General features: G+C 39.9%; 1 protein-coding gene across 9 annotated transcripts in view; it reads left to right on the top strand.

The window, feature by feature from the left end:
* Window positions 1–13,964, top strand: part of nrf1 (nuclear respiratory factor 1) — a 76,437-nt gene extending 62,473 nt beyond the window's left edge. For 3 of the 9 annotated variants that reach the window (XM_072562876.1, XM_072562872.1, XM_072562871.1), the window contains 2 exons: window positions 1,521–1,646; window positions 10,198–13,963. In XM_072562876.1, coding sequence (XP_072418977.1) covers window positions 1,521–1,646; window positions 10,198–10,370 — 299 coding nt within the window. In that variant the 3' untranslated portion in view covers window positions 10,371–13,963. Of the gene's footprint in view, window positions 1–1,520; window positions 1,647–10,197 lie in introns of all 9 variants that reach the window. The other 6 variants (XM_072562873.1, XM_072562870.1, XM_072562874.1 and 3 more) reach the window with 5 other exon arrangements.
* Window positions 13,965–17,149: the final 3,185 nt, after the last annotated feature.

Genomic DNA, 17,149 nt, shown 5'->3' with positions numbered 1-17,149 from the left:
CTTTTGAGCAGCCGCAGAACTGTATATCTGATTTCAGTTCCAACGCCGGTTTTGTTGAAACTCGATCTCTGCCCTCTTCAGTGAGTTGAAATACTCATACAGTGTAGAATAGTTCAGCCCCACACAAGGTCAGTTGAGGAAAAAATAACATTAGTAACCAAATGAGCTGGTAACCTCGGCCCAAAAAGTAGTTATAATGTGCATGTGTGTTGGAGTTGGTAATTTGCCACATTAGGTGAAGAGCTATCATACAGTATGCGATCCATGTTAAAAAGTATTGGAAACATTAACTAAATAAGATGGCCACACCAGCTTGGATTTTATAATCCTAGCCATTACAGGATAGAAGGAATGAAAGCAAAATAAGGAACTGTTTATTGAACAGGCTAAAAATTGCAAAAGTTTAAAAATAACATTCTGGCCTCTCCACCCCTCCCCACTCTCTTTTTCTGAGCTATGCATAGAAGGCTCACACTGGCCTGAGCAGCTCCTGACAGCTTGCCTTGTTCTAAGCGGCTCACGTGACCGCAGTAATCTGCAGCCTGTAATCACCAGCAGCAAAACAAATCGCCGCTTTGTGTCACACTGTAGATACTCTGCTTGAAACCCCCACTCTGGCCTTCTCTTCGGTTTCCCCTTAGCTCAGCAGAATAAAACCAGTTGCATCAGTTAGCTGTGCTTTTGTTAAAAGCAGATTCCAAAAAAGCCCTCTTTCTGATGGATCGGTGAGTTTATCCATTGCAGAATTGAGCCAGGAACATTCCAGTTTGATTCTCAATCTGAGTTACCTGCTGTCAAGTCAGCAAGATGCTAAGGGTATTATAGTGAGATCAGTATTCCACATTTAGGGAGAAGCAACTCACCAATGCTTCTATCTCCACCATCTGCTGAGAGCAACCCCCACACACTGGCGGCATGTGTGCTAGAGGGTTATTGGGTGTGGATGGCTTCTATTGTTGAATGGACTGGCCATTCTTACTGGTTGGATGCACATGGTCATTTGGCTGAAATGCCTCTCCTCAGAAAACCTCTTTTCAAATGGAGAGGAAATAATATTAATGTCAATGTTAATGAAATATGTCAATCTGGTCATTGTGATGGATAAACAAGTAGTGCCTGGCCCTTTCTAGATATTTGCTGAATGCATGTGGGCATGGTTTGGAGGCTTTAATGAGCCACTTGAAGTCATCTACTAGGAGACAACAGCTTGAATTTATATAGTGCCTGTAAATTAGGAAAATGCCCCAAGGTCCTTCATTGCTGCATTATCAAACAAAATTTGAGCTACATAGGGATAAATTAGGAAACATGACCAAATTCAGAGAGGTAGGTTTTAAGAAGCAACCTAAAGGAGGAAAGAAGTCGAGGTTTGAGGAGGCAATTCCAGAGCTTAATGTTTAGGCAGCTGAAGGCACAGAGTGCTGAACATTGGGGGTGCTTGTGCTAGTGCTGCTGCTTTCAGATTGCGTGTGTCAGTGCCATTTCCATCATATTCCCCTCTCGTATTTTGCAATTCACAGTGGCCTTGTACGTTCCTGTAAAGGTTGCCGCTCCTTCCCAGTTGACCGCTGTCTGCCGCAGTACCACGGGCAGCAATCAACAGAAGGCCCCTGAGTGCAACAAACCGGATCGAGAAATCAGTGTTGGTAAAGATTCAAACCTGTGATCTTTAGTTTATTTTAAAATTTCTGAATATAAGAGGGCCCAGTCTGCATGGTATCACCCAGGTCACAGAAAGTGCATAATACAGGAAAGTGCCAACTATGAAAAGGGGGAAAGAGACTGAATATTGGTATAGGTGAAGGCGCCCTGAATAACTTATGACCACTCCCATAAAAGTCAAAATTACAGGACTATGCAGAAAGAGCAGGTCGTCAAAAAATGTGTCCAGCTTTTATACAGAGCTCACACAGACACAGCGAGACAAATTCTGTAGGATTCTGCAATACCAAATCATACAATCTGCAACCCATGGAAGAGGACTCTAGAAAGTTAAATTGCTTCTAAATCTCATGGCCTAGCAAGTAAAGGCATCAACCAGTGTATTACTTGACATCCAATGAGTTAATTGATTTCACTCAAGTCTGTGCTGGAGCAATACAAATCATGTCAGCTTCCTGGACCAAGGAATATAGGCCAACCAGAAAGTCAGAATTCTCCGAAAAGTTTGCCAGACTGAGGAAGCCATTGACCAATCAAATACTATTCTGCTTATTATCCCTCCATAAGATGTAGGACAGAAGTAGGCTATTCAGCTCTCTCTATCTGGCAAAGTGTGGGTGTTTATGGTGGTTAGGATTGGGCTTAATTGAGATGCCAATTCCAGTCAAGCATCCAACCTGCACACATTGTCAGGTCTAACACATAAAGCATAGACCCCCCTCAGTAATGTACTACAGGACTACCAGGATCTGTGGAACCATACTACAAATTTTCAAGAAAGGTGGGCGATATAATGAGGGTGAGGGGCAGCTCTGAGGGAAATATTCAACGTGCATTCATTTTTAGACAATACATAGGACTTGTGAGATTATTCCTTATGTGACCATTGCATGAAAATTAGAGGAGTAGAGGTTGATTGCAAAAAAAAAGTACCAGTTGCATTAAGACAGATTTTTCATCCATCTGTACATCTGAATATAATTCTAAATAGAGCCAAGTGATCAAGAGTGACAGATTTCATGTAAAAAAAAATGAAGGCGATTAGCAGAGGAGTAATTATTGTAATCGACTCGTGTGCAGATTGTGGTGCCTGGTAATCTATTACAGGGCAGCTTCTGCTGGCCATATTTTAAGATATAGGATAATGAGCTTTAGAGCAGAAACAGCTGAGAGAGGCCATTCTCAACAATTGGTCCACAGCCTCACAGCAAGGGGCCATAAACTAAGCTAGCACCTGAACTGTTGTCACTCAATATATAAAAACGTGTAATGCTTGGATGTATGAGATGTTTATGTCTACATAAATAGTTTTCTCCACCAAATAATCTGATATGTTTAATGAGGCACATTTATGATCAGTAATGAGCCCGTCCAGTGCATTTCTTTGTTTTGATTGTCTTGGCAGCTATACCTTCCTTGTAGCACAGTAATGCTGTTGGTGATGTTAATGGACTAGTAATCCAGAGACCTGGGTAATAACTCAGAAAATTACAGTTCACATCTCCATGTAGGATCTTGACAATTTCAATTCGGCTTTTTTAAAAAATGATTTTTTTTAAAACCTCAGTATAAAGTAACCATGAAGCTTTAATACTGTTGCAAAAACCAACTGAACCAATGTGCTTTAGGAAGAAAATTCACTGTCCTTGTGACTCCAGATGATTCACTGGTTGACAGCTAATTGCCCTCTGAAGTGGTCAAGGAAGTCCCTCATATATTAAGCAGCTGCAAAGGGTCAAAAGAAGCCCACCACAACCTCCTGAAGGTAAATAGGGATAGGGAGTAAATTCTGATTTTGCAGGCAACATCCACCTTCCAGGAATTATGTTCATTAAATCCCATATTCTGTGAATTCATTTTCCTTTCAATCACTTTATGCCATTATAACCTCACTTTTAAAGACTTGGGCACCTTAACCCATTAATTCAATCCTCATCTATGATTTATCCATGCTTTTCCATTTAATGTTATTTTCTCAACTCTTTCTCCCCCTCACCAGTAAATTTCTTATTAAGACTGCTTTTTCCTAAATATTTTTTCATTGCCAAATTGGTGAAGTTTTGTTGGAGACCGTTCAAGGTTTGTGTCGGAAGTGCTTTACCTCTCATTGGTGCTGCCATTCAATAGCAGAGAGATTGAAAACCCTTTGAACTTGACTCGAATCTTAGCCTTAACTCTTAGAGAAATGTATGAATTCTCTGCATGTGTGAACGCCATGTAAGAGCTGTCAGGTTTTGGAAATATAACCAGATGTTGGGGCTCTGCAGTCAAATGTAGGACTATACTTCTTGTCACAGCTCGCACATGATGAACAATCCCTTCAGTTAGATGTAAAATGCAGTTCTAGTCTGCCCTAGTAATGTGCATGACCACCAACCTCAAAAGAGCACCCAATCTGTATCATGACAATTTCCATTTCCTGGTTTATCATCCAGAGTTCACACCCAGTAGGAGTTGTAATCAGACAGTAGCAGCCTCATTTCACATAAATGGTTTATAAGCAACCTGGGCCAAATTTAAATTCAATTCCAGCATCGAAAGGTTATTGTTCACCTGAGTTATTATGTTTGATTTTATTCTCCTTTTATTACTCAACTTTGATAGCCATTCTATGTTGTAGCACTAACTGCAAGGCTGAAATTCCCTCTATCGGAAAGATGTTGTGAAACGTGAAAGGATTCAGAAAAGATTTACAAGGATGTTGTCAGGGTTGAAAGATCTGAGCTACAGTGAGAGGCTGAACAGGCTGGGGCTGTTTTTCCCTGGAGCGTTGGAGGCTGAGGGGTGAGCTTATGGAGGTTTACAAAATTATGAGGGGCATGGATAGGATAAATAGACAAAGTCTTTTCCCTGGGGTTGGGGAATCCAGAACTAGAGGGCATAGGTTTAGGGTGAGAGGGGAAAGATATAAAAGAGACCTAAGGGGCAACTTCACACAGAGAGTGGTATGTGTTTGGAATGAGCTGCTAGAGGATGTGATGGAGGCTGGTACAATTGCAACATTTAAGAGGCATTTGGATGGGTATATGAATAGGAAGGGTTTGGAGGGAAATGGGCTGGGTGCTGGCAGGTGGGACTAGATTGGATTGTAATATCTGGTCGGCATGGACGGGTTGGACCGAAGGGTCTGTTTCCGTGCTGTACATCTCTATGACTCTATGTCAGTCCCAGCCTCAGAAGATGAGTCTCCACTGCACCAGTATAAATATAACCTTTCAATGTTGCTTACTAGTCATTCTCCATTTGTAAGATTCTTCATACATTATGGAGACTTTTCTTGAAGAAAACTTCTTTCAACATGACCTGCGTTGCCGGCCATTTTTAAGAGATTAGAAGTGCAATTTTAAAGGGGCCGAAGAACAAAGAGACCTGTGGGTGTTTGTGCGCAAACATTTGAAGTCAGCAGGACAGATTAACAAAACAATGAAAGCAAGTGAGATCTTGTATTTTCTAATTAAAGACGCAGAATGTAAGACGTTAGGCTAAATCTCTACAAAACACATGTCTACTGGAGTGCTGTGTCCAGTTTGGAAGAAAAGTTACGTAATGAGTGGATAGGGTTTAGAATGTTCTGTCTGATAGGGTGAGGAATAGGTATAGTCGCCATAGTCTCAAAGATGTACAAGTCTGCTCTCTCATGAGGGAAAGAGAGACAAGTAGTGAAGGTCAACACACCAAAAGCAAGGTGGGAGGTTGAGAAGGTATGAACTTCATAGTAACTTAAGCTGTTGTGCGAATTGCACACAAGCTGTTGGCGTCATTGCATCATAAACCAGCCATCCAGCTGAATCCCAGGTTGTAGTCATGGGGGGATAAAAACAAAGGAAGAAAGATTGCGAGAATGTGGAAATTGTTGGATTTCTCTTTGAAAGAACTGGAAGCAAGCTCTATGGGTTACCTAGCCTTTTTGCTGTTCTGTACTGCATTTGATTCCATTAAATGATGGGGCAACATAAAAATCTCACCCAGAAAAGCAAACAGGCAACTGAGGCTGTTGAGGTTCCTCCAAGCTGTGCACATATACATGAAGAGACAGTTTTGATGCTGACAATTACAGAATTGCCTAACATTTTATTGTAACAATGGGTTAAAGAGAGTTTTTTTTTAATTTGAAACAAAGATTTTCATCTCATTATCTTTGCTGTGAAGTATTGTCTCTTACTAAAGGCATCAAAATTGACAGATTTCTTTTCAATGTCACTGTAGGATCTTTAAACCTGAATTCAGTTCTGCCAGAGCTTCATGAACTACAGTTAGGAGGAGTGATTCCAAAATATTTTTCTGCCGTAACCTAAGATTTCAGAAGCCAATTGTAAAGCGTCCTCCTGTTGCTGTAGCTGAGACAAGCTGAGTTTTGGAGTGTAGAGCCAGTAACGCACACATTCTATGAACAAATAAAACTTGCTAATCACTGCCATAACCACCTAAGCTGTAGCAAACAGCTTCTTTTTCTACTAGCAGTCTGTATCTGACCCAACTGACCAGATACAAATTTCAAATAATGGCCAAACTGGTTAATGCATCAAGGAACTGAGTTGCTGAAATGAATTCCCCACTGTGTGGAGATAACTGATCTCAGCCCAGGTGGTGGTGGGTGAGAGCACTATCGTTGGCCTGATGCCTTTTGAGCTGTTCAGAGAGAGACTAACTGGGGTTTATTTTGTATCTGCTTTGTGCCTTGTCAATAACGATAGCATTTGATGGGACAAAATTTACCCGGTGGTAGGTTCTTGAGCTGTACCCCAACAAATGTCTTAACAGCAGGGAGGAGGCAAGATGTGACTGCGAAAGTCGGTGGGGAAAGGAAGGGATGGAAGACTTCACATGGAAAGATTTTTCTTGTATTGAACTACTAATCAACAGTAAGTGATTTATTCAGCTCCCTGCTGTGTGTGCAGTGCACTAGAGAAGCTTAAATAGAAAATCTCACTCTAGGATAGCAGCTACAGTCCAATCTACTTATTTCCAAATCTGATATCATACAAAAAGCTTCCTAATGAAGGACATCTTTCCCAAAGGCCCAATTTTCTCCGAATATAGGCCAGGTGCTGATATCAATTCAACTGATTGGCTGTTAAAAGTGGGTTTCAGAACTGACAATCAGCAACTAGAAAGGAAAATGTCAGCCTGATCTGCTTTGTGATTACTAACCAGTGGTTTAGTTAAAAACTGTGCAGGTGTGTGCAGAACCAAATATTAGATAAAAATAGGCTAGACTGTTCCCACAGTCAAATAGTTTGCTATTACTTATTATTTAGGCTTTATTGAGTAAAATGGTCACACGATTGCCTTGTGAAAAGGGCACCCACTGAATATGAAACCAGACACCAAGCAGAAATAATGTTACGAAAGAATTGAAAGAAAATCCATTCTGATTTCAAATTTACTCAAGTCTCTCCCATCTCCCTCTCGTGATTGGTCTCACCCACTGTCTTGTTAAGAAGTGTCTCGTAACTTCTGAAGAGGATTTGTTGCTGAGCATTGTTATTGTGTGATTGGGTTTAATAAGAATGCTATGTTCAAGTCAGTCTTGTAGAGGACTAATGAGTGTGGATTTTGACTAGAGACTTAGCAGTCCTTTGCTATTCACAATCACAACCTGATATATTTGAACACTTCTTGGGGGCAGTTGGCCAAAGCTGCTCTTCACATTGAGGATTCTAAACCTTGTGGCTGCAAATTTAAAATGCAGTGAGGAAATTATCCTTTTTTACAAAGCATGGATAATTGGCTGATATTCTGCTACAAGGAATTATTGAAGTGAATAACATGGTGCATTGAAGGGAAAATTAGATGAACACATGAGGGAGAAAGGAATCGAAGCATATTCTGACAGGGTTAGGTGATGTAAGTAGGAGGAGGTTCATCTTGAGCATAAATCCTGCCATAACCATTTGGGCCAAAAAGTCTGCTTCTGTGCTGAACATACTCAACAGTTCATGGAATTTCACTTTACCATGATTGTGATTTCTACTTATAAGTAATCCTTTATGGTATTAACTGCTAAAGGTAACTATCTGGCTCATCATTCACTGTCATCAGCTCATTCGCAATGTAAAATGAAATGTACCATGTCTGGAAGTAACATCTTGCAGTGACTCATCCTCATTGTGTCCCTTTTTAAGTAATCCAAGAAATTCAAAGGAGGCATTTCGCCAATTGTGCTTGTGCTGACTCTTCGATGGAGCAATCATGCTTTGCCCCACATTCTTGCTTTTGTCTGTAACCCTGCAAGTTCCTCTTCCTCAAGTCCTTTCAAAATTATTATGAAATCAGTGTCCACCATCTTCTCAGATAAAGTTTGAGATCCCAGCAATTCTATGTGGAAATACTGCTCCACATCTTCCCTCTACACATTTACCAATAATTTTAAATCTCGGAAATCTGGTCTTTGACCCACTTGCCATTAGGAGTAAATTTTTCTCTATCCACTTTATCAAGTAACCTCATCATCTTGAAAAACCTCTTTCTTAATTTTCTCTGTTCCAAGGTTACAATCCTAAAGTTTCCAACCTCTCCTCAACATGATATCCCCTTCCCTGGAAAGGCACCCTGTGTATGATTCCAAATAGCTAATATGTTTCCTGAGGTGTGGTGTCAAGAATTGTTACAAGTTATTGTATAAGTCCTTTTTCTGTCTGTTGTCCCATGAGATGTAGGCCAGAGGTGCCAACTTGGCATGGAGTGTGCAATCTCTGGGCAGCCAGTGACAGGTGTATGATACCCCCTGCTGCCCAAATCATGCTTTCAGTACGCAAGTGTCTATTAATAGACTGTAGTTTTAGATCCTCTTCATTTCTTTTGAGTGCTTTGATTTGGTTGTATGTTGCAGGGGGGTGGGGAGAATGAGGGAGCTTTATATTTTTTGATATAATTTGAAAGCTTGTCAGCCGATGTCAGGGTGAAGATGTAAAGATTAGCTTAATTAGAGGCTGGTACTAGACATAGAGACATGAGTACCAAAGAAAAGCCTCCGTCTGTTTACAAATTAATCATCAATTATATAACCAGTAGGATTAACTCTACTTTGCTAAATCATTCAGATGCCTAAGTCCCTTGAATCTTTCAGCCTAAATTGAAAAAAACCTTGGCACAGGAAGGCCCAGCAGACCTGGCTCAGCTGCAGAGGGTCAGCTAATGTTATTAAATGGGGAAAGATTTTTAAATGTCGGAGTTTTAGCTCTTTACCTTGTTTTCTTTGTTTGCCACATTAGCACCCCTGTGGTAGTCCAACAAGCAAAAATCAAGTTTTTACATTTGTACAGCATCTTTCACAACTTCCAACAACCCAAGTGTTCTGGCCAATTAAATACTTTGAGGAGCTGAACCACACAATAGAGCATGATCCCAGGCTCAGTTTTAACTCTGTGTTGGGTGTTAAATGAGGGGACTCTCAGCTGAACTTGAGTTTGACAGGGGAATGTAGAAAAATCATCCATGTTTCCATCTGTCCTGCTCCTCTCCTCACCTCCTGAGGCATCAACTCTGTGTTAGTGTACCATCTCCATGGCCGCTTCTCTCCAACCCCTCAACCAACCTTCTATTTGTTATGTTTCACCTTTCACAGTGAATGTCAGCAGGCAGCTGATGTTGCCGAGTTTTCTGCTGAACTTAGTACTGCCCTTGTCTAGACTTAGTCAACCTTTCAACAGGTGCAGGGGTAATTTTCCATCCTCCCTAACCTAGAGACACTGAGACCAATTGTAACACAAGGGCTGAATCCATTTAACCCAAAACAGACTAGGCTTCAAATTCACCAAAACTGCAATCAAGACCAAGTCAACTAACTTTTCTCAACCTTATTTTACAATGGAAGAACACTTCCTCTATTCATCCTCAGCATGAAGAAATTGTAATCGACGTAGACAACAGAGGATATTTTCCTTTTGTATTTGGGTCCGGTATATTTTGTTGAAAATAGCAATGAAAGGATGCAGTTGTGACCAAACATTTCATGATCTGATGCTCCTTGTCAGGTGAGGGTTTGAACACGCGAATGTGTGAGAAGACTGCAAAGATTTAAAGTCAAAGTTGATCAGCAGTATTGCTTGGTTACCTTGGGAATCGTGAAGTGTCTTTACAGAATTGTTCCTAATGAGCTTAAACAGGCTGGTCAGAGTCCCCATGATTTTGCAGAGTGGGTTATGAAAAAAGAGGGGCATCATGGGACCATGAATTGCTTTCTTAATTTGTACTTTGCATTCTTATAGTTGACTCTCTAACTATGACCATGGTGTGATGTGTCCTTGACTGAGCAGAATTCCAAATAATATTTACTTCAAGCTCCACTTCCCTTGAAGCATCTTTGATTTTTCAGTTGGAAGGGAGAGTGGTGTAGTGCCTCTCAATATAAATGTCTTGACCAATGAACCTTAAGACACAACTCGAAAAGTTGTTGGCCTAACTGGAGGTATCTACAGACTGGGCTGCTTTGCCAAAAATGAAATGGTTTGATTGTTGGGGAGATAGGAATGATTGTGGCAAAGCTGTCTGTGTCGTTAACTGGCTGTCTCTTTCTGTTTCCTTCATTACCAGGCCTGGTGCAGATCCCAGTGAGCATGTACCAGACAGTCGTCACCAGCCTGGCTCAGGGTAACAGACCTGTGCAGGTTGCAATGGCCCCCGTCACTACTCGAATGACAGAAATCCAGTCATCTGCGGTAACCGTGGAAGGGCAAGCTGTGGAGGTGGTGACGTTGGAGCAGTGAGGAGACCACCAAAGAACAAAGCAACTTTTCTGTTCTTCAGAAGTCCAACATTGCAGTACTGCAATCAGGTGTCTAGTGCATTGACAGGTGACAGTGAAAATATAAGTGCCCTATGTGGGTTTAGTGTTGGGGAGAGAAATGATAGAGGACTTCTCTTCTCTTATATTACCCTCGGAGAGATTTCTAGCTCTTGTATTTACTGTTTTATATTGGAAGGGAAGAAAAATCAAACCTATTTGTATAAGTTTCTCTGTATTTATGCACAAAGTGTTTGTGTCTGTCTCTGAAGACTGAGGCCTTGTTTATTAAGGGTCTAGCTTGGAATCTTTATCATTGTGGTTCTAGAGGTTTGGATCAACTCTGGAGGGTTGGTATTTGGGAGGATAGGGTGTCTGCATTTTCCATTTCAATAAAAATTGGAGCAGGACCTGAACCCCAAACCCTTTAAAAGTTACTACCTGGTTGGTGTGCAGATTTTACTTTATTGCTCTTTCACTAGTTGTAATATTGCAAGTCAAAGCAGAAGAATTTTATATCCCCATTACTTTAGTAAACAATCTCACCAGTTATGGGGACAGAAAGATACAGAATATCAGCCAGAGTTTCCCCTTCTGATCCCTGTTTGAGCACATTAAGGTACACGTACTGTTGAGTGAAGGCAGAACAAAGCTCTGCACTGAATCCCCTCTCACTGAAGTAAGGTGTCAAATGTTAGACGACACAAGTTTGAGCCTTCAGGAGAATACAATAGAATAAAATCTTCTAGATGTTTAGTGAATTGGAGTGTAAATGTCGTTGGGCCTCATCCCCCACCAAAGCAAACTGGCCTGGGAAAATATTGAGTACCGTCATTAATTTTTAATCATTTTAATTTTTTGCGCATTTTATATGTTTCCTATTAAATCCGCAACCTATGAGTGTAGAAGCTGAGTTCTAGCCATACCTTAGTTCAGTTTGTTGCTGTAAGTTATCATAGATCAGGATTACTTTGCCTGTCTTTGGGCATGGGCTTCTGACAGTGGGCAGTGAGATTGGAAATGCAGCAGGGGTGCAGTGGACCACTTTGAAGCTGCAATTCACTCACTTCGACAGTGTCTACTTAATGAACAGTCATGAAAGGTTTTTAGAGAATTTGTTTTGCACTAACTTTAAAAAAACTTGTGGAATCGTAATGTAACAATAGCAGATGTTGTTAATGTTAGGCAATTCATGTAGTAAAATATCCCAAAGAGTAGAAAGTTGATTCAGTTTAAAATTAGTGGAGTCTGATGCTTCTGTCCAAATAGAATACTTTCCCCATTGGATGCTTTTCCCCTGTTTGGGAAATTTTAAACACATGGTAGGTGTCAATATCATTCAAACCATTTAATTAAATAGTTTTATTCAGCAAGTTAACCTGTGCAAAATTATTGTAAGTACCAGCATTATTCAAAGTTACTTGCATGTAAAAGATATTTTAGATTTTGCATTCATACAGTTTAGTTGAAGTGAACCAATTTAAAGACATTCCCAATCTCAGTATTTAATTCTAGGCCTTGTTTCTCCTGGTTTTCCAAAGGAAAACAATTTCTTTTTGGAGTTTCTTTTGGAGTATGAAGAGAACCTAATAATCAAGTAGAGCTCATGAACAAGATTGACTAAGAGTTAGATGATACTAAAGTTTGGCTTCATTTCATATTGTCAAAATGAGCTCATCAAAAGGGCGTAAGAGAGGTTAAAATAGTAACTGGAGGAAGAACAAGAAGCTCTTTCACTCACACCCTAACAAAATGAAATAAAGTTGGCTGGTACTGCAAGTTGTAGATATTGACACCCTTCCCCATTGATGTACCAGTTGCAGTGATTAATTTGCTGTTATAGTTATGTATAAGTGAAGGAGCTTAATAAAGTTAAAATACTGCAAGACCAGGCGCTCCTTAAACTGCTTCAGTATTCCTTGTCATTGACCTTTCCTGATCTGGTTTACAGCCATGTATCTATCATACACTGCAATGTTGAAACTCGGGTTATTTGAGAATATTTGGCCCACCCTTTGTCAAAAATTTGCCCTTAATCTAATATGCTTTAATGTTTGTGCCAATATGCTTCTTGTATGCTGTTCTTAATTCATCACTTCCACCATCTGTGCCACAGCAGTGCTTCAGCCTAGTGTTATACAAATTAAAATCCTGTCCAGAGTTTGCAAGGCTGGAAAATCTACAATGGTACTTTCAGATGCTATTTGCATGTCACCATCGATGATATGGAAGTTTTCTGCAACCACTGTCAAACTTCAGTAAAATCCTGGTGACAACACTGCAATATATTTACTTTCTCCTTTCCTCCTCTGATGTCCTGTTCAGTCCTATCCAGCAATCTTCCACATTGAGGCAATTGGGAGACTGTATTCTGATTCCTCCATCTGACAAAATGGGTGATGGATAACGCAACAACCACAATAGTATTAGCAAAATACCTTGCAAAAGCTGTTGACATTGGGTGGGTGGGGGTGGGAGGGCAAGGTAATGGGAGCAATTTGGTCTCCACCGAAAATTAATGTGATTCCATGTACTGTGAAAAGAGAGCAAACCAGAATGGATTGGAAGTGTTTCCTCCTTAGGATACTCACAACTTTATATGGGGAGGATTGGAGGGAATATAAAATTACCATGGTCCTCCATACTTTCTGGTTAGTACCATGGACCAATGGATGCGCCAGATGGTGGCCATTGCAAAGAGTGAATCTTCATATAGATATGAATACTGTATATAATAAAGAAAAGTTCTTTTAAGTGCTGAAGGTGAGTACAGGTCTTAAAAGTACTGTGGTTTGTTTGCTACAATATTTAATTCCCCTTGGATACTCTGAAAATGTATTTGAATGAAGACATTTGCATTTGATTTTGTTTTATATGTTGCTTTTTTTTTGGTTTGGGAACTGTGGTTTGTTATATAAACACTGTTTCCTTTTTTGGACATAGCGAGCTCATGGTGTGTAATAAAGATGTGAATAATCCTGGTAAGATGGAGGCTGATGGACTTTGCCACTTTTATTACAGCCACGTGATAATCCTTGTAACTTCAATACAAAGGCAAGGATAGGGGATTTGCTAAAGTACTGAAAGTATTATAACACTGGTAACCAGTGCAAACTGATCACTATTAGGACAACTGGGCTTATCCATTGGGTGAAAGGACATTATATTTGGTTGTGCATCAGAGAAAGAAGTCTACATTCAGCACATTTGTCCATGAAAGCAAACATTTTCCCTCCCTCCCTCACTCTCTCAATTTCTCCATTCCCACTTAATGACCACTTAACCACTTTCTCCTCCCTTTCTTTCACTGGGTTTTCATTTATTATTCCCATGCCTTCCGCTTCTTCCTTTACCAAACATCCCCCCCCCCCATTTTTATCCTTTGTACATCATTCATTCTCCTCTTTTCTCCATATTTCTTTCTTCTCATTTATCTATATCACTCAAGGAGATAATGTGTTGTTTTGATACATACATTTAATACAAGCTGACCAATAAGAGGTAGATAATTGGTAAGTATCTTCACATTTATTTGATAAACAAACACACAATCATTTAATTCAGGACAAAACTTGGTTTTATTTTCATTCAAGCATGATTTCTTGCCTTTTTATTTCTATTTACAACCAAAATTAAATTGTCACTGCTTAGAGTAAGGTTTTAATGGAATTATGAATTGAGATTTTCTTGACTTTGGAGTCCCTCCTCCAATCCACCCTCATCAACCTCCATATGGTTTCTCATGAATTAGGGCCCATGGATATTAAAACTAGCACATGATTGGCAATTTCATTCACTGAGTACAAACGATTGGAGGTAGAAAGGAAAGACAGACTTGGATTTGAAAATGCTTTTTTAACCAGTATGTAGAAGGCTTTGATTTGCATGTGACCATGATGTACTTGGGTTGGGAGTGCTTCAGGTAGTTTGTAAATGTTGGAAATTGAATAAGTTGTGTTTTCTACCATGTCAACATCCTCTGCAATTACACAACAATCCTCCTTGAAGTATTGACAAATTCCTGGAGTTTGAACTCTGCATTGATTCAGGAATAAGATACTTGGAAGACTTAGTGACAGATTTGTCGACTGGCCCCACACCATGGTGCATTCTTCTTATCGAAGGCATTTTCTTGTCTAACCCCCATCTCAGTCAATGGAAGTTGTGTTTGATGCTGGAGCACTTTTGCTATCCAAAGACTTAACACATTGAATCACTGGAATAAATCTTTTAAAATCTCAAGACAGAAACCTCAAGAAGTGGATTAAAGGAATTTTCCAGGTTACTTTTTCCTTATTCTTCCTGGGATGTCATTTCATTTTGCCTCACGCAGGAGAGTTTAAGGACAATTGCGAGTTTAGGAATGTCTGGTCACAACACCAACCATCCTGACTGGTACAACTGATGGACCAACTGATCTTATGAACAAGGAACAAGAGTAGACCACTTGGCCCCTCAAAACTGCTCTGCCATTAAATAGGACCATGGCTATTTTGATTTTGATCTCAACTCATACTCCTGCAAACCCCCGATAATCTTTCATCCCTGTGGTAATCAAGAACTATGTATCGCTACCTAAAAATGTTTAAAGATTCTGCATCCACTGCCTTTTGAGGAATAAAGACTCTGAATGTCCTGAGATTTTCCCCCTCATCTCTGTCATACATGGATAACCCTTTATTTTTAAACTATGATCCCTAGTTCTAGACCGTGTACAAGAGGAAATATCCTTTCCATGTCGTTAAGGGCAAGTCGCCTTAGGATTTCATATTAATCATAGAAATCTATAGTGTGGACAAAGGCCAATCATGTCCACACCAATCTTCTGAAGAACATCTCACCCAGACCCAACCCCCTACCCTATCCCCGTAATCCTGCATTTCCTATAGCTAATTCACCTAGTCTGTACGTCCCTAGACACTATGGCTAATTGGTTTGAGTCAACTCTGACTCTCCAAAGGATATAGGCCTAACCTTCCTAAAGGAAAACTGTTCTTTAAAAGTATTAATTTAGTAATCTTTTGACCTGCTTCCAATATATTAACATTCTTTTGTAACTATGTGATCAGTACTGTACATGACACTCCAGATGCAGTCTTACCAATGCCTTGTATAACTGAAGCATAACCTCCCGACTCTTGTATTTAACTCCTCTTGTGACAAAACAACATTCTGTTAGCTTTCCTGATTACTTACTGTACCTGCAGACTAGCCTTCTGTAATTTGTGGATTAGGACACCCAGGTGTCTCTGCATTTCAGAACTCTGCAATCCCTCTCCATTTAAACAATATGCATGTTTATACCAAAATGGGCAATTTCACAATTTTCCACATTATATCCCATTTGCTATGTGCTTAATTTATCTATATCTCTTTGTAGGCTTATGTCCTCTTCATAACTTATCTTTGTACCATCACCAAAATTAGCTATCACACCTTAGGTCCCTGCATCCAAATAATTTATATACATTGTAAAGAATTGACTGACCCGCATTAAGCATCCACCCAAACAGCCTTCCATTGGAACATTGTGGAGGAAGCACTTTCTTTCCCCCAATCCAATTAACAAAATCATTATAGCCACTGACCACTGTCACATATCACTCTTGACATCCTGTCAACCTATATTTTTACTTTCTGGCTTCTTGTTAAATCTCCCATCCATGCCAAAAATGTTACCCCCTAACACCATGAACTTTTAACTTCTGCGATAATCTTTGATGTGACACCTTATTAACTGCCTTCTGCAAATCTCAGCACACTACATCTGCTGGTCCCCCTTTATCCACAGCAAAAGTTACTTCATCAAAGGATTCCAATAAGTTAGGTAAACATGATTTCCATTTGACAGAGCTGTGTTGACTATACCTTGAGCTTATCCAATTGTCCTGTAACAGCTTTAATAGTAGGTTCTAACATTTTCCCTACGACATGTTAAATTAACCGGCTTGCAGTTTCCTGCTTTCTGCCTGCCTCCCATTTACTAATTTCTAATATAAAGGAACCATTCCTGAATCTTAATTTGTTTTTTGTAGCATATACTGTTCCTCACACTTTACCAATTTCCCTTTGGTCCAACCTCCTCTCACTAAAACATTATTCCATTGCTGAGGGCAAGTTTATTAAGATGCTGTCCACTATCTCATCTTCATAGATGATTCTCACAAGTGAGTATGAATGGCCTAAACGGATGTGGCTGCAAAATTAAATAGTTCCTGTACAGGTAAGGAGAGCTGTTGCCAAGATAGTGAAAATAAAGTTATGAAGGGAAGGACAACTGAAATGAGGTGTACATCTGAAGGATTGTCAGTTGCTGCACACTATGGTGATGGTGAGTGTGAATCACAGTCTTGATGTGACAGACCAGTAGTTATGAAATTCACTTGTGTTGAATCCAGAGGTAGAACATTTACAGTTTGATGATTTGTAATCTAAAGTTACTGTGTTTCTGATGAGGATATTATTACTATTATTATCTCATTATTACACTTGCTGCAACATACATAGTATCCAGTCCAGAAAGGAAATTGGAAAGCTGGCTGATCTATCTTTGAGACTTTGTTTTAAAATGTAGGCCAGATGACTCTGCACAGGAGGTCAACATTCAATTTTGCAGCTGATTTTGGAAAATAATACTGTAAATAGAATCCCTCAGTGTGGAAACAGGCCCTTCAACCCAACAAGTCCACACTGACCCTCCGGAGTAACCCTCCCAGACCCATCCCCCTACCCTATATTTACCTCTGACTTTCTAAATTGCCT

Source organism: Chiloscyllium punctatum, chromosome 44, assembly GCF_047496795.1.
Source record: "Chiloscyllium punctatum isolate Juve2018m chromosome 44, sChiPun1.3, whole genome shotgun sequence".
Classification (NCBI taxonomy): domain Eukaryota; kingdom Metazoa; phylum Chordata; class Chondrichthyes; order Orectolobiformes; family Hemiscylliidae; genus Chiloscyllium; species Chiloscyllium punctatum.
The sequence above is the reverse complement of the archived record's forward strand: the minus strand, read 5'-3'. Positions and strand labels throughout refer to the sequence as shown.